At 38.5% G+C, this 19,178-nt stretch overlaps 5 protein-coding genes and 1 long non-coding RNA gene across 11 annotated transcripts; 4 read left to right on the top strand and 2 right to left on the bottom strand.

The window, feature by feature from the left end:
- The first annotated feature begins 114 nt into the window (after nucleotides 1-114).
- On the top strand, nucleotides 115-2,601 carry LOC104765624 (UV-B-induced protein At3g17800, chloroplastic). Its single transcript, XM_010489373.3, has 3 exons — nucleotides 115-945; nucleotides 1,115-1,404; nucleotides 1,685-2,601. The coding sequence occupies exons 1-3, from the start codon at nucleotides 805-807 to the stop codon at nucleotides 2,481-2,483; spliced, it is 1,230 nt and encodes a 409-aa protein (XP_010487675.1). The 5' UTR covers nucleotides 115-804; the 3' UTR covers nucleotides 2,484-2,601.
- On the bottom strand, nucleotides 2,510-4,483 carry LOC104765625 (purple acid phosphatase 17). Its single transcript, XM_010489374.3, has 3 exons — nucleotides 3,768-4,483; nucleotides 3,493-3,649; nucleotides 2,510-3,398 (listed from the first exon to the last, which is right to left on the bottom strand). The coding sequence occupies exons 1-3, from the start codon at nucleotides 3,942-3,944 to the stop codon at nucleotides 2,743-2,745; spliced, it is 990 nt and encodes a 329-aa protein (XP_010487676.2). The 5' UTR covers nucleotides 3,945-4,483; the 3' UTR covers nucleotides 2,510-2,742.
- An 852-nt stretch (nucleotides 4,484-5,335) lies between these two features.
- On the bottom strand, nucleotides 5,336-6,925 carry LOC104765623 (uncharacterized). Its single transcript, XM_010489371.3, has 4 exons — nucleotides 6,565-6,925; nucleotides 6,314-6,396; nucleotides 5,734-5,789; nucleotides 5,336-5,648 (listed from the first exon to the last, which is right to left on the bottom strand). The coding sequence occupies exons 1-4, from the start codon at nucleotides 6,923-6,925 to the stop codon at nucleotides 5,570-5,572; spliced, it is 579 nt and encodes a 192-aa protein (XP_010487673.2). The 3' UTR covers nucleotides 5,336-5,569.
- A 94-nt stretch (nucleotides 6,926-7,019) lies between these two features.
- LOC104765621 (uncharacterized) lies at nucleotides 7,020-8,616 on the top strand. Of its 5 annotated transcripts, none has more exons than XR_015591492.1 (4): nucleotides 7,020-7,190; nucleotides 7,286-7,863; nucleotides 8,084-8,206; nucleotides 8,324-8,616. It is a non-coding gene; the product is annotated as an uncharacterized LOC104765621 (long non-coding RNA). The 5 variants fall into 5 exon arrangements; XR_015591490.1 differs by having other exon boundaries at nucleotides 7,065-7,190; nucleotides 7,280-7,863; XR_015591491.1 differs by having other exon boundaries at nucleotides 7,065-7,190; nucleotides 7,280-7,863; nucleotides 8,294-8,616.
- Nucleotides 8,617-11,151: 2,535 nt separating this feature from the next.
- Nucleotides 11,152-15,980, top strand: LOC104765619 (putative 3,4-dihydroxy-2-butanone kinase). 2 transcript variants are annotated; one of them, XM_019240587.2, is made up of 19 exons: nucleotides 11,152-11,851; nucleotides 12,254-12,391; nucleotides 12,477-12,589; nucleotides 12,671-12,718; nucleotides 12,834-12,905; nucleotides 12,980-13,069; nucleotides 13,297-13,470; nucleotides 13,568-13,651; nucleotides 13,732-13,787; nucleotides 13,958-14,088; nucleotides 14,167-14,259; nucleotides 14,348-14,406; nucleotides 14,506-14,649; nucleotides 14,737-14,777; nucleotides 14,885-14,968; nucleotides 15,044-15,117; nucleotides 15,203-15,315; nucleotides 15,412-15,507; nucleotides 15,593-15,980. In XM_019240587.2, exons 1-19 carry the CDS (start codon nucleotides 11,812-11,814, stop codon nucleotides 15,719-15,721), a joined length of 1,779 nt encoding a protein of 592 aa, XP_019096132.1. In that variant the 5' UTR covers nucleotides 11,152-11,811; the 3' UTR covers nucleotides 15,722-15,980. The 2 variants fall into 2 exon arrangements, with proteins under 2 accessions (XP_019096132.1, XP_010487672.1); XM_010489370.3 differs by having other exon boundaries at nucleotides 11,487-11,851; nucleotides 14,737-14,780.
- Nucleotides 15,981-16,340: 360 nt separating this feature from the next.
- LOC104765618 (glutamate decarboxylase 5-like) lies at nucleotides 16,341-18,729 on the top strand. Its single transcript, XM_019241143.2, has 6 exons — nucleotides 16,341-16,679; nucleotides 16,800-17,004; nucleotides 17,105-17,305; nucleotides 17,417-17,885; nucleotides 17,961-18,013; nucleotides 18,120-18,729. Exons 1-6 carry the CDS (start codon nucleotides 16,597-16,599, stop codon nucleotides 18,588-18,590), a joined length of 1,482 nt encoding a protein of 493 aa, XP_019096688.1. The 5' UTR covers nucleotides 16,341-16,596; the 3' UTR covers nucleotides 18,591-18,729.
- Nucleotides 18,730-19,178: the final 449 nt, after the last annotated feature.

Here is a 19,178-nt window from a genome sequence, read left to right as displayed (position 1 = left end):
TCAAGAGGAATGAGTTATTTGGGCCCTAGTGGCCGTGGGGATAAAATAGCCCATGCGTCACAAAACAAAACAAAACAAAACGTTATAATAATAGTAATACGTGTAAGTGGGAATGGACACAACAGCAGTTGGTGGCTCTCATCGTTTCTCTTCCTTTGTTTAGTTTGACTGATTCTACAGTACTTTTCTCGTTTAGTTTGCGCAAAGTGAAACTTATAAGATTAGTAAAAAAATATATAAAAATTAAAAACCTAGTGGATGTGGAAAATATGATTTAAGCTTTGACTATATTAAGTCACCTTATAATTTCTAAGAAGTTCTTGATTGCACAAAAATACGAATACAAATGTGGTTTAGAGTTATATGACTTGAAATATTTTTTCTTTCGAACTTTCTAGTGCAGGTTTTTAGATATTAATATTATTGTGTTCAAAAACTTTGAATTATACACTACAAAAAGAATTATTATTCGATTTTTATAATATCGTTATTGTACAAGGAAGGACACACAATGACCACGACCTCATCATATAATTTCCATGGTCACAAAAATATGTAAGCGAATAATATATTTTCTTGAGAATTATTTTCATTTTATGATATAAATAATCGAACCCGTCTCTCATTATTTTTGTCAAAGAACTAAACCAACCAAACCAAAGTCTGTTTACCAGTAATATCAATCGATCGCCATTTTTTAATACTTTTCTCTCTCTCTCTCTCTCTCTCTCTCTCAAAGCTCTTCGTCTTATCTCCGACCAAAACTTCGATTTTTCTTCTCTTTTCTACTCTCAGAGAGCAACCATGGATGCCGTGACGGCGAGTTTGGTTCGATCTCCCGTCTTACCACCTAGAACTTCCGACAACGGTTCTGGATCTATGTTCCTTACCGCCAGTGGCCCTGGGCTCACGCGTTCTGGTTCAAGACTTAGACTTCGTTCCAGGGTATGTCTCAAATCTCTTCTTCTTGATTCAATTAACCAAATATTCCGATCCGGTTGTGTTCAAATCTGATTTGTGAACCTGAAAGTACTAAAAAGTCAAGCTTTCCACTATTTAAGGATTTTTATGTTCTTGGTGTTTTTTTTTAATTGTTGGTTTTATCAACTTGCAGCAAAACGCGTTGCAAAGCTTAACAACGACTGCTAAAACTCGGAGAAGTTTTGTGGTTAGAGCTTCTTCAGCGTCTAGTGATGCTTCCTCTGGTTCTTCCCCTAAACCGATCGCACCGCTTCAGCTGGAGTCGCCTGCTGGTCAGTTTCTGTCTCAGATTTTGTTGAGCCATCCTCATCTTGTGCCTGCAGCTGTTGAACAGCAGCTTGAGCAGCTTCAAACTGATCGGGACTCTGAGGGACAGAACAAAGATGCTTCCTCTGTACCTGGAACCGACATCGTTCTTTACAGGTTTGTTACAACAATCTATGAACACTATTATTGATTACCACACGCACCTGAAAAATTTGGAACTGATTTCTTGACAACTTCCATTGATCTTGATATTAAATCTTGCTTAAGGTTGTTAGTGAAAGAGATGATATTGTGTGCTTTTCTTTGTTTGTAGATATAAATACCATAACGAATTTGACTAGTCATGATATATACAAATGCGAGACCTAGTTCTAAGACACACAAAGCTTGGAATTTGAATACGAGTTTGATTATGGGAATTGTTTTCGGCTTGTAGGAGGATTGCAGAGTTGAAGGAAAATGAGAGAAGAAGGACGTTGGAAGAGATTTTGTACGCATTGGTGGTTCAAAAGTTCATGGAAGCTAACGTATCACTTGTACCATCAGTAAGCCCATCTTCTGATCCGTCTGGTCGTGTTGATACTTGGCCGACCAAAGTAGATAAACTTGAGCAGCTTCACTCTCCCGAGATGTACGAGATGATTCACAACCATCTAGCACTGATTCTTGGAAGCAGAATGGGTGATCTGGCCTCTGTCGCACAGATTAGCAAGCTCAGAGTTGGACAAGTTTATGCTGCTTCTGTCATGTATGGATACTTCTTGAAGAGGGTAGACCAAAGGTTTCAGCTTGAGAAAACCATGAAGATTCTTCCAGGTGGGTTGGATGATAGTAAAACAAGCGTTGATCAAACAGAGCGGCCTTCGGCTGTATCGTCTCACCCAGAGGTTGGTGCATTTGCTGGCGGAGTTAGCGCTAAGGGCTTTGGCAGCGAGATTAAACCATCCCGGTTAAGGTCATACGTGATGTCGTTTGATGCAGAGACGCTTCAGAGATACGCCACTATAAGATCAAGAGAAGCAGTTAGGATCATTGAGAAGCACACAGAGGCATTGTTTGGTAAGCCTGAGATCGTATTAACTCCGGAAGGCACTGTGGATTCATCCAAGGACGAACAGATAAATATCAGCTTTGGTGGGATGAAGAGACTCGTCTTGGAGGCTGTGACCTTTGGATCGTTCCTCTGGGATGTAGAGAGCCATGTGGATGCAAGGTACCACTTTGTATTGAACTAAGAAATGGTCTGTATTCTGTAATGCAATAGACTAACTTATGTAACATAAAGAAGATACCCATTAAGGGCATCATTACAGTTGTATCAAATCCGAGATAAAAGATCGTACATTTATATGATATTGTGATGGGATAAAGCTAGAGCTAAAATATGGTAGGGATGCTAAAACTAAGCAGGAAGCCTACCTAGCCTGCAATAGGACTTAATATATGATACAAAATTACAATGAAGCCAATTTTTTTAGGCATTTTTTTTTTACTTCAAACAGAGGAGTGAAGAAGTTGTTTAGAAGTAACCCATTTGTGCAAAACCTCACCAAAGACATCGTAGAAGACAATCTCTGCGTCTGAGTGAGTGAACCGAGCGGACATGAACCCTTGACCATCGTAATAGAATTTCAGAGCCTTGGGATTGTTGGTCACTGGGTCAATATCTCCTCTCCAAGCCTTGGATCCAGCACCGCTAGTAAGAAACTGAATAGGACTGTCTTCATCACTGATATGTTGAAGACAATGGTCGTGTCCGTTCATGTAGAGATCAACACCGTTCTCTTTAAGAAGAGGAAGAAGCTCTTCGTTGAGCTCTTTAGTGTCTCCGTGATGTCCAATGCTTCTCATTGCATGGTGACCGACAACAATCTTCCATCTCGCTTTAGAACTCTTCAAAGAAACTTCGAGGTCACGGAGGAGACCTTCGACATAAGAGTTGCGAGAAGGAACCGCGCGCCAATCGTATGTGTGACCATCTGCTTCAGTGTAGTACTCTTTCACAAAAGGAGTCGTGTCGACGAAGAACATCTCTACTAACTCTGCATCGACGACGAATGATCGGAGACAGATCCAACGGCTGTCGATTTCACGAAGAACAGAGCTCAGCTGAGCTTCTGCGTCACCTCTATAGTCATGGTTCCCCAAAACTGTATCATTTTCATTTGATGAGAAAAACTCAAACCAAAATTCAAATAACAAATTGAATCAAAAAGGTTTTGGGATTATGGAAAGGATCATTACCACTGTACCACTGTTTCTGGAGACTAGGAGCAGTGTAGATGTTAGAGAAAGACTGTTCGAAATTTGGATCGTGTTCACTGAACAAACCATTGTCGTAGAAGTTGTCTCCCGTAGAGACCACGAAATCTAAACCTATCTTCTCTCCAACCCTTCCCATCTGCGTAAATTAATTAATTGAATTGATTTAATTAAACACGTCACTGTACGAGGACAGAGAATAATACTATTAGAATATTCCATATATGTAATGATACGAATAATGTTGGGACTAAAACCTGATACGCAACGACAGACTGATTAAAGGAGCCACGGCGACCCCAATCTCCGATCACTAGAAAATTAACGGAACCGTCACTTTTGGCAGGCTCGATAAATCTCTGAGGCTCACCGTTCGACACCACGACGAGGGTGGCGCAGATATACAATATTAGCAAACTCAGACGAGAAGTCATGATTAATTGTTGTTCACGGCGGCTCACACAATTATATATATTGGGAAATTGGAAAAGTAACGCTTGAAGAAACGTACTTTGGTAGTTTTTTTGTGGATCTCTCTCTGTATATAGGAGAGAAAGAGAGAGAGAAGGGATTTGAGATGAGAAGAAGAGAGAAACGAGAGTGGTGAAGGAGATGATGATGAAGGAAGGAAGAGGAGGGAGAAGAAGATGCTTTTTAAACCGAAAAAATCTTAAAAGAGAACATAAAAAAAGGTGCGGTTAAAGATGCTGAAGGATATTCCCAACCAGTAGCCGCATCTTTTTTATTTTCTTTCGCTCTCGATTTCTGACATCCACCTCTCATTTTTTCTTTTTTTTTGGATCTCTCATAGACTCAGAGATTTTGGTTTTGTTTTGTGGTAAAATCTAAAATTCTTAAAAAATTATAAGTATAAAACCCTAAGTTTAGGTTTTGAATTCTTGGTAAAAAAAAATACAACAAAGTTGTGGTTTTAAAATTTCGGTAATAATAAAGTTGTGGATTTTTTTAGTAGAAGGGAAAATTTGAAAAGTGGCTTGGGGACTTTTTAAAAGGTTTTGATTATTCTAGAATCTAGATGATTAATTTAATTATTATCTATAAGAAGGATATTTGGGGAAACATTATTATGTGCTCAATCATGATTGGGTTTTGATTATTTTAATTCTAGTAGAACCCGGTTGTGTCACGAGATGGTATTGCTATTGGACCACATATACTTCACTTTCCGACAAGTTCTAACAGCGGACAACGCCGTTTTACACCTCTCATACGTTGACACGTCACGTAGCTTAACAGTTTAGTGTACACTGTACACTCTCCACTTCCATTGTAATAAACTAATATTACTAGTGTAATCTTTAGTTAAGACTTAAGATCGTTTAATATTTCCTTATTTTTTAGTTTAAAATACGTTAAAATAATCCGGGCCGTAAAAAATAATGCCCCAACCATAGAGGTAACCGTTGTTTTGGTGTAGTCAATACGAGAACGAGACTAGCTGCTTTCCCGTTGGTTCTGGAATCCTTTCATGTTTGGTTCGATAATGGGGTTTATTCCTTGTTTTGGGTGGTCTCCTCCATAGACTTTCAAACACATATTTCCTCCTAGTTCTAATGGGCATTTAACCGATCTGCTCCAGCTCTATAGACCGGTCTAGATATAGTGTTCCAGCCAGCTCAGTCTGAATTAAGCAAGACCAGCATGCAGTTATAGCCAAAACGAAAACCAAAGAGATTTAATAAGTTTGCTCAGACCCTCTTTATTCTCAAGTAAAGGGTGAGTCCCAGCTCAGCTTGGCTTTGGCAGGGCAGTCCCAAGTCAATCCACATACAATTGCAAATTTTACTCGAAGTACTGATCTAGGTTTCTTGCAACAACTTTAATCAGTAAAGGTGAATTCTGGACGTGAAATAAACAGAGCCTGTTGTTCCTCGGAAAGTAAACCAAAAGTTGCAAAAGGAATACAGACAAAAAGGGTCTGCGCAAAGATATTCTCAAGATAAATCAATCCTGGTCTCATTCAGTTTTTTTTTGAACTACTCACAAGCCGTGGTGATACTATAACAGAAGAACCAGACTCTCAGACTTGGGGAGACTTCTACTCGTCTTTGCATCTCTTCTCTAATTCCTCCAAACGCTCAATATCTTTGTGGTACTTGCAGATGCGGAAGATGCACCTGTTAGTGAATATGAGAGAAATAGTCAAATACATACATAAGTGCCAAGTATGAAGTGTGGAGTGTGTTATAGTTGATAATATACCAGTAGAGAAGGATCCCAGCTGCACAGAGAACCACATTCCTCTGAGCCTTATAGATCTGAAACACAAGTACACCAGTAAGTAACCGCTGAGACATTTCGACGCTAGGATAACTTAAGCCCAAATTAAATGTAGCAGGTAACAGATAGAACCCCCCAAATTCAAGCGCAAACTGAAACGGCTAAGATAAAGTTGAAATCTCATCAACATATTCAGAAGAACAGGGCATGAAAAGAATATGGCACCACTAGATGTATTCTGACAAATCTTTCAAAGGAAAAGTTTGCTATAGACATGACCTTAGATTAATACTAAGCAGTGGCACTAACCCTGCGAGTCTCTGACCAAATATGCAATTGGTAGTGCTACTCAGAACTCATTTTTTGTTTCATTACTGAGACATTCTATACTTCATTCAACTAAATTAAAGCAACTAAACTCGATCATCGGATGATTCTACATTACTATACACTTAATTAAAGAAGACATATACATGAAGAACTTAAATAAGCTTCAATTCTAATACCAATAGTGAAGGCACGATCATAAGTTCAAATTTTCTATAGATGATGATGAACTTACAGATTTCTCGTAGCGATCACGTTCTGTAGTAGTGCAAACCTCAGATGAGCACATTAGCCTATGCTCATTCTTCCAGTATATATCTGACAAGAAACACAAACAATTCACATGAGTAATTGCCAAAACAAACCAAAACAATAAGATACCAAATCACTCCCAACTCGAAACCCTAATTGTAAAGAATGTATCGATCCTTTACAAGGAAAAAAAGGGAACAATCAGATGATCTACGAGAGAGAGAGGGCGATTACCGAGGAGCTGAAATCCAGAGAAGGCGACGACGGAGGCGGCGGGATTGAGTATGAGCGAGACAAGTGATACGATGCGTTTCTTCAGGAGCATTGGGTAAGGGAAAGTCAAGATGATGGCGATGGCTACCTCGGCGGCAACCACGTACGACAGAATCAGCCATTGCAATGCCATTTTCTTCTTCTTCTTCTTCTTCAAGGTCTCTCTTTCGCTCTTTGTTTTTTTTAAGATCCTCTTCTTCCGTGTGAAAATTGAAAGAATGATTATGATCTGTGATTCTTCGTGCGTCCGACACGTATATCTATCGACGCCGTGTCCGTGTGCCGGCCGGTCTTGACTTTGTTTTTTTTTGTTTCTCGACATTTTTAATTGATGGGCCTTTTATGGCCTAATAGTCACTGTGTTAGTGACTGACTTCATTGGCAGAGAGAGAGAGACCCACACATTAACTTCCGGTTCACTATGGTTTATACTGTTTGGTTCGATTTTTCCGGTATTTAATTATTTCTTGGGCATATCCTACACTTCCAATTTTTTTTCATGGCCGGCGAAAGTTTTTTGGGAAATTGGCAGAACTAACGCATCAAAAAACTATATTTCATTGAGTAACCATTCTAACTAAGAGAAGGTAATATTCTCTTTATTTTCTATATTATTTACTTTGTTATTTCTGTTACATGATCAACAGTTGCTTATCCTTTGTCTCTCTCTTGCAAGCCAAAGAAGGAGAAAGTTCTTTCTAGGTTGTAGAAAGATTCGCCAGCGATTGACGGAGAGAGATTCAGCGTGGACTGTGACTGGATCGGAGGGAACGACGGCTAGACGGCTAAGAGAGACTGGGAATCGATTCAGCAAATAAGGATTTCGATTTCTCTTTTTTTGATTCTCTCTCTGATCACAGAACATAAATTAAATATTTTATTTTATTTTTCGGGGTCATCTTCTCCGGCGAGAGAGAAAGAGCAATGGACTCTCCGTTATCAAAAACCGATGCGTCGAAGGAGAAATTTGTGGGTTCACCACGGCCATCAACAACGACTGCTGATTCAAATGCGATGAGAGGTTGTGGACTCGCTAATCTTACATGGGTTGGTGTTGATAAAGTGGAGCTTCGTCAGAAGCTTATGATACCTGAGTATTTCCGTCTAGCTATGCGTGACTGTATCAAACTGAAGGATTCAACCAGATTTATGTGTTCAGGCCTGTCCCTATTAATGGTTGTTTTCATTAACCCCAAATCTGGTGGTCATCATGGTCTTGTGCTTAAAGAGAAGCTTCAACTGTTGATGAGCGACATTTAGGTTCTGCTCTCACGACTCCAGATCATGTGTTATTCTTGTATCAACTTAATAGCTAATGTGTTAGATCTAGTGCTTTGTTTTGAATTTGGAAGGATGAGTTAAGTTCAAAGATTGAGTTTTTTTGGAAATTCTTGAGTTGATTGTTGTGGAAGTGATTTGGAGTTGTTGATATTGGAACTTCGTGATGATTCTTTATGGCTGTTGTGATGATTCTTTACAGGTGTTTTACCTTACGGAAGTGAAGCCTCATGAGTTTGTAAGATACGGGTTGGCGTGTTTGGAGATAGGGGCAGCGAAAGGAGATGAATGTGCTAAATAATGCAGAGCAAGGTTGAAGATTATGGTGAGTACACACAACAATATATTTTTAATCTCATGGTCTTTACGTTTTTAGCAATTAGAAATGTTGACAATGGAATTGGTTCGTTAGAAATGTTGACAAGGCCCTGTTTCAAATAAGGTTGTATGATTTTCGAGTAATGAGACTGAGGTCCATCGACGAGGCTTTCGATTGTGGCTGCTTCAAGCAGGTTGTCGATCCCACATTTGGTTTACCATTCTATTCCATTTTTTAAATTTACGGTTTAACATTCTATTCCATTTTCTGGTCTTGCAAACAATTATTCTATATCATGTTCCTTGGAATGCTATTACCCAGTTTGGGTTCTGAAGGTAGTATCCTGTAGGGTTTAGTGAACCTTCTTTTTATGTGTTAAATTCAAAATTGTTCTAATATATGTGTAATTCTTCAAACTTCCGAGTCCTGCCATTTACATCTATAAAATTATTAATGTTTGTATCTATATACACAACTTTTAAATTTTAAAAATAAAAGTGCAAATTTATTTTTATTCTTATTGTCCTCTGCAATGCAGTTTCAGACTTAGATATGAGTTTTATACTATATCGCAGATATTTCTGTTCCATACACACATAATATCTTAATTACTAAAAATTACGTATACACACCTACAAAACTAGACCGACACGTCATCTGTACCCATTGCCACCACAACAGCGCGTGTATGTCGTCCGGGCGTAGTTTGGTAAATTCATATTGTCCTTTGGTCAGTTACTTAATTTTCCCAATTAACCTGCTATATTCTTCATTTTTATTTTGATTTTGGCTACCTACCTAATTCACCCAAGTTTTTATATATATATATATATATATATATATATATATATATATATATATATATCATGAATGCTCTTAAATTTAATTTTGTTTGACTTAATTAAAGGTTATCTTATCTTATTAATGAAAGAAATCTGGAAGTAATAAAATAGGAAGGATAATGTTCCATTAGATTTTGACAAATGTTCAAATAGATTTCCAAATCTTCATACCTACATTGGCTACATAAAATTATCAAAAAATATACATTTAGATAAGCTTACTTGTAGAAGTTAAGTTTAGATTATAAAGTTGAAAAATGTTACGACAGTTTTTATTTTTTGGGTCAACATGTTACGTTAATTAAGGCAATTTAAAATATAGAATCATAAGAACAAAGTAGAAACGAGAAAAACTAGTGTAAAATATGCAGGATAGTCATTCTTAGGATAGGTTTTAAAATACCAAAATATATATATTTTTTATTTTTTTTTCACGAATGAATGGACATGGAAAGTTAGTTTTCTATGTATCTTCTTCTTTTTCTCGTTCACGGTTCAGATCAACAAGTCTTCTTACACGCTTTCTCAAAGCAAGATATTATCCTAACTGGTAACTGTTTTACAGCTGTATTTGGTAACCATCCTTCGTTTATATGGAAATCTTTGCTCGAGGGTCGAGATATGATACAATAGGGTATGCGTTTTTTGATTGGAGATGGCGCCAGTACTAATGTCTGGGTTGATCTCTGGCTACCAACCAATCCATCAAGACCTCCACGAAATATAGAAGGGATATATATGAACTATTTACAAGTTAAAGATCTTATCATGGCAGAACGGCGAACCTGGAACCTGGAACTCATACGAAGCATTATCATTGCTGAAGATGTGTCACTAATCCAAAAAATTCACTTAAGCCCATTACCTACTCTAGATCTTCTTGGCTGGCACTACAATGATTCAGGTCTATATATAGTAAAATCTGGTTACTGGTTGGCAACACATATGCATGAAGCTGAGGCAGTACATCCACCTCCATGACTCCAAAGTTTCAAGACGGCTGTATGGAAAATGGATATAGCTCCCAAACTACGACACTTTTTATGGCAAATGCTTTCAAGGGCACTACCAACAGGTACAGAGTTAAGGCAAAGAAGAATAATTACAGATCCTCAATGTAAACGCTGCTGTCAAGAAGAAGAGTCAACATATCACTTATTTTTTAACTGCCACTACGTCCAATCGATATGGAGAGGAAGTCAAAATCTTAACAGCAACATTACTAGTTTGTCAACTAGCTTTGAGGACAAGTTCCAAGGTATAGTGGATTGCTACAACAACCAGAATCTTACTACGCTTGAACGACAACTACCTATATTGACTTTATGGAGAATATGGAAGAGTAGGAATCTGTTGGTTTACCAACAAAAAGGAAGTACTTGGCACCAAGATCTTTCTAAAGCGGTCAATGAAGCAAAAGAATGGGTTAACTGCTGGTCTGAAGATACATGAACTGATCAGAACCATCGACAACAACAATCACAACATTCCCAATGGACAAGACCACAAGGGAACTTTGTTAAGTGTAATTATGATAGCCGGTTCCGACAGCATACTACACCACAAGCAGGATGGATAATTAGAGACTCTGACGGTTTTTATACAACAGCTGGACATAACAAAGGCATGATATGTGATAATGTTTTGGAGGCAAAACTTCAAGCCCTGCTCATTGCAATGCAACAATCTTGGATACGCGGCTTTGAGAGAGTAACCTTCGAAAGAGATAATGCAACAGTCACAAAACTAGTCACTGGAGAACAACACAACTTTCGTGTACACAATTGGGTTCGTGAGATCAATTATTGGAAACAAAATTTCAAGGAACTTAGATTTGCTTGGACACGAAGACACAACAACAAAGTTGCAGATCGTTTGGCTAAAGAACCTTTACCGAACAATATCTCTTTTAACATCTATTTTTACATTCATGGTTTTCTTGTAAATGTCCTAAATAAGGACCACTCCTTCAGGCAATAAAAGCTTATCAAATGTTAAAAAAAAAAAATAGTTTTAGATAAGACCTGATTATAAATTCATAAAGAAAAAGTAATTTCATTATAAAATATAGAAAAAAAAAACCATGGAAATAGAGGCAAATGAAAAATCACATCGAAACTAAAGCAAATCAAGACATTCAACGAATCATAAAGTTGACTTCAAACTTTGTAACAAAAAGAAAGGTTTTAGAAATAACATAAAACTTAATAGGATTAATCTAATACAAATTCTAAGCAAATCCATATTTTTTTTCTTGGTAAATAGAAAAAAATTACACATTTTATAATTTATATCATCCGATTCCAATACAACACAAACACGAAGCGAGACGGCTAAGCGCGAGTACTGGGACCAAGGCGCGCGCGTGGCTCACGACAACGTATCCGTGTCACGTGTTCAGCACACAGTGAACCATTTAGAGTCTAATTAGGTAATTTAAATCTATTCTAACAAATAATATTACAAAATTTCGTCATAATCTATATCTTATCCACTTTTTAATTGGGCCTGACCCATATTAATTTCTATTCATTTAGTATAATTTTAACTTTGGGTTTTCTCGTACGGAACAAACTCCCCCATTTGCGTCTCTCTTCTTCTTTGCTTTCTTCTTTACTTTCTCTCTCACGCGTTGCTGTTGTTGTTGTTGTTGTTCACTCTTTCTCTCTCATTTCTCCGGATTGCCTTAAACCTTCTTCTACAATACTCCCCTCTTACATGCGAGCTTCTCCGATTCTCTGTTTCTGATCGCTTCATACCTTCGCAATTATGGTTTTCGCGGCCAAGAAATTCATCAACAACCCCAACGGTTCGTGCTCTTCTTTCTTCGTTCTTCTTTTTTTGTTTCCTTGCCGTTTATCTTTTCGTCGCATCCTCTGCTCTGTTCGGTGTCGTTGTTTCTTTCTCCGCCGTAGATTTAGGTCGAATGAGAATTATGAACTGTTGACCTATGTTTATCTTTCCCGATTGTTGTGTTACTATTTGCGATTTCTTAATTGTATTGCCTGTTTCTTGCTCATAAAATTCGCCTTGGTCGATTTTACCACATTTACCCCCCTGATTTTGTTTCGCGATCTTTGAAATGCTACTCCGTCACCGCTGAGTTCGTTGCATGGTCAGCACGCTGTCTTGATTTCCATGGTTTAGGGTATAGAACTAGCGGTTTTGGGACTTTTGCTTTAAGAGAATATAATAAAGAACCTTTTTGCAGATGTTGTAACTGAGTTCATTGAGGGTCTCGTTGAAACTTATCATGGACTTCAGTATTTGGATGGTTTCCCTGAGGTTAAGGTGGTTATACGAGCTGATGTCTCGGCTGAAAAGTACGACAAGGTTGCCGTTATATCAGGTGGGAGTTTTGTGACTAGAGATATTATGTGGTTTGGTTTTTAGGATTTTGAAAGTCTCTTAAGCAATGCTACTTTTTTATGCAGGTGGAGGCAGTGGGCATGAGCCTGCACATGCTGGTTACGTCGGAGAAGGTATGCTAACAGCGGCTATCTGCGGAGATGTCTTTGCCTCCCCACCAGTTGATTCCATCCTTGCTGTGAGTATTCCAGATGCGGTTTTCTATCATTTTTTTCTTCTGTTTATTTCGATTGAATGATAATTTTTTGCCCAATTCCAGGGAATTCGAGCTGTAACTGGTACTGAGGGATGTCTACTGATTGTCAAGGTAGTTAGAGTGGGAAAGAGAGCCACATTCATACAGTCCTGTTGTTGCGAGGAACTATAGAGTCTTTTCTTTGTGTTTGTGATTAATCAAGTTTCCCCATCAACTCTCTTGGCAGAATTATACTGGTGATCGCTTGAACTTTGGTTTGGCTGCTGAGCAAGCAAAATCTGAAGGTTACAAAGTTGAGGTAATACATGCTCGTTATTACCTTTTCATACTTGAGAGCTTTTGCCAGACAGAATGACATGATCTGTTTTGTAGACGGTAATTGTTGGAGAGGATTGCGCATTACCCCCTCCACGTGGTATCGCTGGACGCAGAGGGTTAGCAGGAACAGTTCTTGTCCATAAGGTTTCTCTTTCCCTTTCCGTCCTTTTTCTTTATCACACTCTAAACCAGTTTGTTTAGTATGCCTTTACTGCTCGTCGATATTGTTTTTGTTCAAATTGTGATGTATGGACCTTGGGCTGCTATATATTGATTTGTTTGTTTTGTTTTCTCGAGCTTAGAATCAAAACTAAGTTCTGAATATAAAGCTTAAAGCATCAGTTTATTTTATTTGCTTCTGCTAAGGACAGGTTGCGGGTGCAGCAGCAGAGGCTGGTCTTTCTCTAGAAAAAGTTGCGGCTGAGGCAAAATGTGCGTCAGAGATGGTTGGTACCATGGGTGTTGCATTATCCGTCTGTACGCTTCCTGGACAGGTTACATCAGATCGTCTTGGCGAAGAAAAGATGGAACTCGGGCTTGGAATTGTATGTTACTTTCTTGTATTTTCGAGTTTGCACACAAATTCACTTTCTTCAGTGTTTTGGTTCATACGTTGACATCTCAATTCAATCTGTCTCTCAGCATGGAGAACCTGGTGCTGCTGTGGTTGACGTTCAACCTGTGGATGTGGTGGTTTCCCATGTTCTTCAGCAGATACTTAATCCTGTATGTACTTAATTTGTGCCATCGTTATGTTATTTCTTGTTTCCATAGTCAAAGAGATCTGATTACTTTCATTTCTGCAGGAGACCAATTATGTTCCAATTACTCGTGGTAATAGAGTGGTTCTCATGGTTAATGGGTAAGCCTATAGCGATGTATTTTCTATATAGATTGGTATCTGTCTAATACTCCATTATATTAGCCGGACCAAATGCTGCTGCTGTGATATCAAATTTGTAGAACTAGATGGTGATATCTGTGTTTATGGTTGGTAGCGGAGAACTTAGTTACTCCTTCTCAATTTTGCAGTTTGGGAGGCACCCCTTTAATGGAACTTATGATTGCTGCTGGAAAAGCAGTCCCTAAACTGCAGTTGGAATTTGGACTTGCCGTTGATAGGGTGTATACAGGCTTTTTTATGACTTCTCTTGATATGGCAGGTGAGGTTCTGTAGATTTTTTCATTTTGTCAAGTGGTACATACTCCTGTTGTTACTCTGACGATGCTTCCTTCCCCAGGATTCTCGATTTCAATCATGAAGGCTGACCAGTCGATTTTAGACCGATTAGATGCTCCAACCAAGGCTCCAAATTGGCCTGTAGGCACTGATGGTCCGTGAGATTTAAGCTGTATCCTATTTCCATGATTTATTGCCTTGGAGTATAGTCTTAGATACAAAGATTTTGTGCTACATTGCAGGCAACCGGCCACCAGCGAAGACTCATGTTCCTGTTCCTCCTTCTCGATCAATAGCCGAGGTATGCATTACAATTTATAAGTTCGTATCTTATTTAGAGGTTTCAAGGGTTGGTGACAAATGTTTTTTGGTAAATTTCATGAAAATTTGTCAATACCAGTCTCATAACCGACCTCAAGAGCTGAGTAAAGAAGGTCGAATCCTTGAGGCAGCCATTCAAGCAGCAGCAACTGTGATCATCAGTCTAAAGGATAGTCTGAATGAATGGGATGCAAAAGTAGGCGATGGTGATTGTGGGTCGACAGTAAGTTTTGTTTCTAGATGTTGCCATGCATACTTTATAATTTGTTCATTTAATATTATCTTACATTTGCCTGCATCAATTGTGTAGATGTACAGGGGAGCAACAGCTATTCTGGAGGACATGAAAAAGTAGTGAGTCTATTTGTTACTTTTACTCCCGCATAGCCACTCTATATGTTGAGTTCTTCACAGGGATTGTTGACCAAAATTTGAACCATGTCTCTTTTTGTTTCTAGTTATCCACTGAATGATGCTGCAGAAACAGTGAATGAGATTGGTTCATCAATCAAAAGAGCCATGGGGGGCACAAGCGGAATAATGTAACTCTTGAAATTATTTCACATTGTCATTGTTATAGTAAAGTAAAGTGACATTATGGTTTTTTTGTGAAACAGTTACCATCTCCTCTGCAAGGCTGCATACGCGGAGCTAAAAGCTAACGCTCATTCAGAAGTCACAGCCAAACACTGTGAGATCATGCTTGCTTATATGTGGTTAGTTAATATTTTGTAAGGCACATGCTTGTTTTGATAGTTAGCATTATTTTGAATCAGGGTGTGAAGCACTCAAGTCATCAATTACTTCAGTCAGCAAATATGGTGGAGCAACTGCAGGCTACCGAACAATGCTAGATGCTCTCATCCCGGCTTCACAAGTTCTTGAGGAGGTGACAAAAAGCGGCTTAATTTCTTTTGATACTGAAGATTTGGATATTGCAACTTGCAAGTAGTAACATGTTTTTGTTTTGTTTTTATAAGAACAGAAGCTGAGCGCAGGAGAGGATCCAATATCGGCTTTCATCCTGTCTGCTGAAGCAGCAACTGCAGGAGCGGAATCAACCATACAGATGCAAGCACAGGTGAGTTTAGCTTACCATTTCGGTCTGCTTTTGTTATGTTAAATGGTTTTCATATTGAGATGACGGATGAGACTGTGTAACACAGGCTGGGAGATCAAGCTATGTATCTGCAGAGATTATTGCAACGGTTCCAGATCCAGGTGCAATGGCTGCAGCAGGATGGTACTGTGCCGCAGCAAGAGCCGTGAAGGAGCAGTATCAGAGCTCATCATGATCCCCCTCCCTGAAGTTTCTTCCTTTATTCCCCGGATATATGAATTGGGATTTTGGTGAGAGAGGCTTTATGAGCACTATTGGCTCTCGTGTATGTACCGTTTAAGATTTCTGACTCTGTGAGGGCGCTCTCCGTTTATGCAATTTTTTTTTGGTGGTGCATAATACTGTGAGAGTTTTGACTTCCCGAGAGAACGAGACTATATTGTTTGGTATTGAATTCTTAAATGACTATGAGAAAGAAAAATGTTTCTTGTCTACTCCATATGATTAGCATCTTACTAGATTCTCAAATATCTCAATAAATATATATATATCAACATAGGAAATAAACATGAATCTATATTGATATAGTTATATCTTTGTACGTAGATCCCTTATTGCTCTCTCTCTCAACAAGTATATAAGCTGCTGTAATCGTCCCTCATAAATAAATACAGCAGAAGCATTCTGATCCATACACAACTATACAACATAAGGTATTCACAAGATCAACTCTATATTTCAGATGGTATTATAGTGTAATCCTGATCTGTAATATTGGGAAGAAGATATCGACCACCCACCAATCAGGAAAAATAATATGTGGATCTGTTTATGGTTCTGAATCTTCTTCTTCTGATGTTGTTCTCTGTTTAATGGTTTGAGGAAATTATTATTATTTTTAATATAATCACAAATAATGTACCGAAGCACAATTCAAGGGGAAGAGAGGGTCTCAAGGGGGACAAAAAGAAAGGGAGTTAGTTATATGAACGTCTTAAATTAGTTTACAGAGAGTTTTGCTTTCTTACGTTCTTCTTTATATTTTGTCCAATTGCTTCTGACATTTATTTTCCTCTTCTGATCTCAACGTTTCAGCATAACTCAAACACAATGGTACTCGCAACCAACTCTGACTCCGAAGAGCATTTGCATTCCACTTTTGCTTCCAGATATGTCCGTGCTGTTGTTCCCAGGTTCCTCTCTCTCTCTGCATCTTTCTGGATTCTTTCCTCACTTTAGTTGCTTTTTTTCTTTCTTTCTATGTTACAATGTTAATAGTTGTATTTGCTTGCATATATATTCTATTGAAACAGGTTTAAGATGCCGGACAATTCCATGCCCAAAGACGCTGCTTATCAAGTGATCAATGATGAGTTGATGCTTGATGGAAACCCCAGGCTTAACCTAGCTTCCTTTGTCACCACTTGGATGGAACCTGAGTGTGATAACCTCATAATGGATTCTGTGAATAAGAACTATGTTGACATGGATGAATATCCTGTCACTACAGAGCTTCAGGTTCTTCTCTCTTCCCATCTGCTTTCTATTTCTAAATATAGTCAAGACTGTTTTCCAATTGTAATACATCTTTATTTGGCTTCTATTCTCTCGTCTTCAGAACCGGTGTGTAAATATGATAGCTAACTTGTTCCATGCTCCCGTTGGAGAAGGCGAGGCTGCGATTGGGTGTGGCACTGTTGGTTCATCGGAAGCTATCATGCTAGCCGGTTTAGCTTTCAAAAGGAAGTGGCAACAGAGGAGAAGAGCTCAGGGTTTACCGACTGATAAGCCTAACATTGTAACTGGAGCCAATGTTCAGGTCTCAATAAACTTATCCCCATCCTTACAACATCACATTTTCTTTGGATATTGATACGTTTCTCTTAAAATATATTCAAACTTGTGTGTATGATTTTTCATCCGAGGGCAGGTCTGCTGGGAGAAATTTGCAAGGTACTTTGAGGTAGAGCTCAAAGAGGTGAAACTAAGGGAAGACTATTACGTGATGGACCCGGCTAAAGCTGTAGAGATGGTGGATGAGAATACAATCTGCGTTGCAGCAATTCTAGGATCCACACTTACAGGAGAGTTTGAGGATGTGAAGCTATTGAACGATCTCTTAGCTGATAAAAACGCAGAGACGGGTTGGGAAACTCCTATTCACGTTGATGCAGCCAGTGGAGGATTTATTGCTCCTTTCCTCTACCCTGATCTTGAATGGGACTTTAGGCTTCCATGGGTTAAGAGCATCAATGTCAGTGGTCATAAGTATGGACTTGTGTATGCAGGAGTTGGTTGGATTGTCTGGAAAACAAAAGATGATTTGCCAGAAGACCTTGTCTTTCACATCAACTACTTAGGAGCTGACCAACCCACTTTCACTCTTAACTTCTCAAAAGGTATGTAATTACTTGCTTGACCAATCTATTCATCATCACATTTAGTCTAAAGCAAAACTCTATTTTTTTTGGTAGGGTCGAGTCAAATCATTGCTCAGTACTATCAGTTTATCCGACTAGGCTTTGAGGTACTTGTCCCTTACATATCTTACATAACAGTTTCATACTTTCATCTTATTAGTGTCTAGATGACATCTCATTTTATCTAATGATCCTTCTTGGAAATTAAATTAGGGATACAAGAACATAATGGAAAACTGCATGGACAACGCGAGGAGGCTGAGAGAAGGAATAGAGATGACAGGAAAGTTCCACATTCTGTCTAAAGATATCGGAGTGCCACTAGTGGCATTCTCTCTAAAAGACAGTAGCAAACACACGGTGTTTGAGATCGCAGAGTCTCTGAGAAAATTCGGGTGGATCGTACCGGCTTACACCATGCCTGCAGATGCGCAACACATTGCTGTGCTAAGAGTTGTGATCAGGGAAGACTTTAGCAGAGGCCTTGCAGATAGACTCATCACTCATATCATTCAAGTACTGAAAGAGATTGAAGGGCTTCCTAGCCGAATCGCGCATATAGCTGCCGCAGCAGCGGTTAGTGGTGATGATGAAGTTGAAGTGAAGACTACAAAGATGTCGTTGCAGGATATCACTAAGTATTGGAAACGCCTTGTGGAGCACAAGAGAAATATTGTTTGTTAAAAGGGTAAGTCTTGTTCTTGGCAATAAGGTTTCTAATTTAGACCATTTGGTGGGAACTATTTTGTTTTTGTTTTTTCCTTTTCTTGGAATCATTTATATTGATGGTACCATATAAACAGAAAGAATGACTTTTCATTAATCTCTGAGTCTTGATCATAATACTACTGTACTTGTCGTAGTTGTAGTTTTGTTCTCTGGTTAATTGAAACCTATCCAGCCAAACCATATATTAAAAAGTCAATTCCTTGGTAGTGTGGACCGTGTGATACCGAAATTTTTTAGCTGCAAAAGCAATAGCAATCCCCCACCCACACACACGCGCACATTGCATATACAAATATCACCGGCTACACACTCAAATACTATATAACCATTTGGCAAAAATCAAAATTGAAGAAGGGACTATTTTTTATAAGCTACCAGTGAAGCAAAATGCTGAGACCAAATTGATCAATAGTCGACTACATAATATTTCGCTCTGTATGTATACCTAGATTGTCACATTCACATATAAAATGCAATCCAGTTGGATAAAGATTGAAACGATTTAACATTATTTAGATTCTATCCAAGTTTATATATAACTTT

Source organism: Camelina sativa, chromosome 19 (genome assembly GCF_030686135.1).
Source record: "Camelina sativa cultivar CO46 ecotype springtype chromosome 19, ASM3068613v1".
Classification (NCBI taxonomy): Eukaryota; Viridiplantae; Streptophyta; class Magnoliopsida; order Brassicales; family Brassicaceae; genus Camelina; species Camelina sativa.
The sequence above is the reverse complement of the archived record's forward strand: the minus strand, read 5'-3'. Positions and strand labels throughout refer to the sequence as shown.

Bases quoted from the DNA above. Each gene is read 5' to 3' on its own strand.
- LOC104765624 (XM_010489373.3), top strand. From the start codon at position 805: ATGGATGCCGTGACGGCGAGTTTGGTTCGATCTCCCGTCTTACCACCT. The intron at 946-1,114 runs GTATGTCTCAAA...ATCAACTTGCAG, and splicing joins GACTTAGACTTCGTTCCAGG to CAAAACGCGTTGCAAAGCTT. The intron at 1,405-1,684 runs GTTTGTTACAAC...TTCGGCTTGTAG, and splicing joins ACCGACATCGTTCTTTACAG to GAGGATTGCAGAGTTGAAGG.
- LOC104765625 (XM_010489374.3), bottom strand. From the start codon at position 3,944: ATGACTTCTCGTCTGAGTTTGCTAATATTGTATATCTGCGCCACCCTC. The intron at 3,650-3,767 runs GTTTTAGTCCCA...TAATTTACGCAG, and splicing joins AGTCTGTCGTTGCGTATCAG to ATGGGAAGGGTTGGAGAGAA. The intron at 3,399-3,492 runs GTAATGATCCTT...AAAATGATACAG, and splicing joins CCAGAAACAGTGGTACAGTG to TTTTGGGGAACCATGACTAT.
- LOC104765623 (XM_010489371.3), bottom strand. From the start codon at position 6,925: ATGTCGAGAAACAAAAAAAAACAAAGTCAAGACCGGCCGGCACACGGA. The intron at 6,397-6,564 runs GTAATCGCCCTC...GTTTCTTGTCAG, and splicing joins CTCTGGATTTCAGCTCCTCG to ATATATACTGGAAGAATGAG. The intron at 5,790-6,313 runs GTAAGTTCATCA...CTTGTGTTTCAG, and splicing joins GTGATCGCTACGAGAAATCT to ATCTATAAGGCTCAGAGGAA.
- LOC104765619 (XM_010489370.3), top strand. From the start codon at position 11,812: ATGGTTTTCGCGGCCAAGAAATTCATCAACAACCCCAACG. The intron at 12,392-12,476 runs GTGGGAGTTTTG...TTTTTTATGCAG, and splicing joins CAAGGTTGCCGTTATATCAG to GTGGAGGCAGTGGGCATGAG. The intron at 14,650-14,736 runs GTAAGTTTTGTT...TCAATTGTGTAG, and splicing joins ATGGTGATTGTGGGTCGACA to ATGTACAGGGGAGCAACAGC.
- LOC104765618 (XM_019241143.2), top strand. From the start codon at position 16,597: ATGGTACTCGCAACCAACTCTGACTCCGAAGAGCATTTGCATTCCACT. The intron at 17,005-17,104 runs GTTCTTCTCTCT...TCTCGTCTTCAG, and splicing joins CTGTCACTACAGAGCTTCAG to AACCGGTGTGTAAATATGAT. The intron at 18,014-18,119 runs GTACTTGTCCCT...AAATTAAATTAG, and splicing joins TTATCCGACTAGGCTTTGAG to GGATACAAGAACATAATGGA.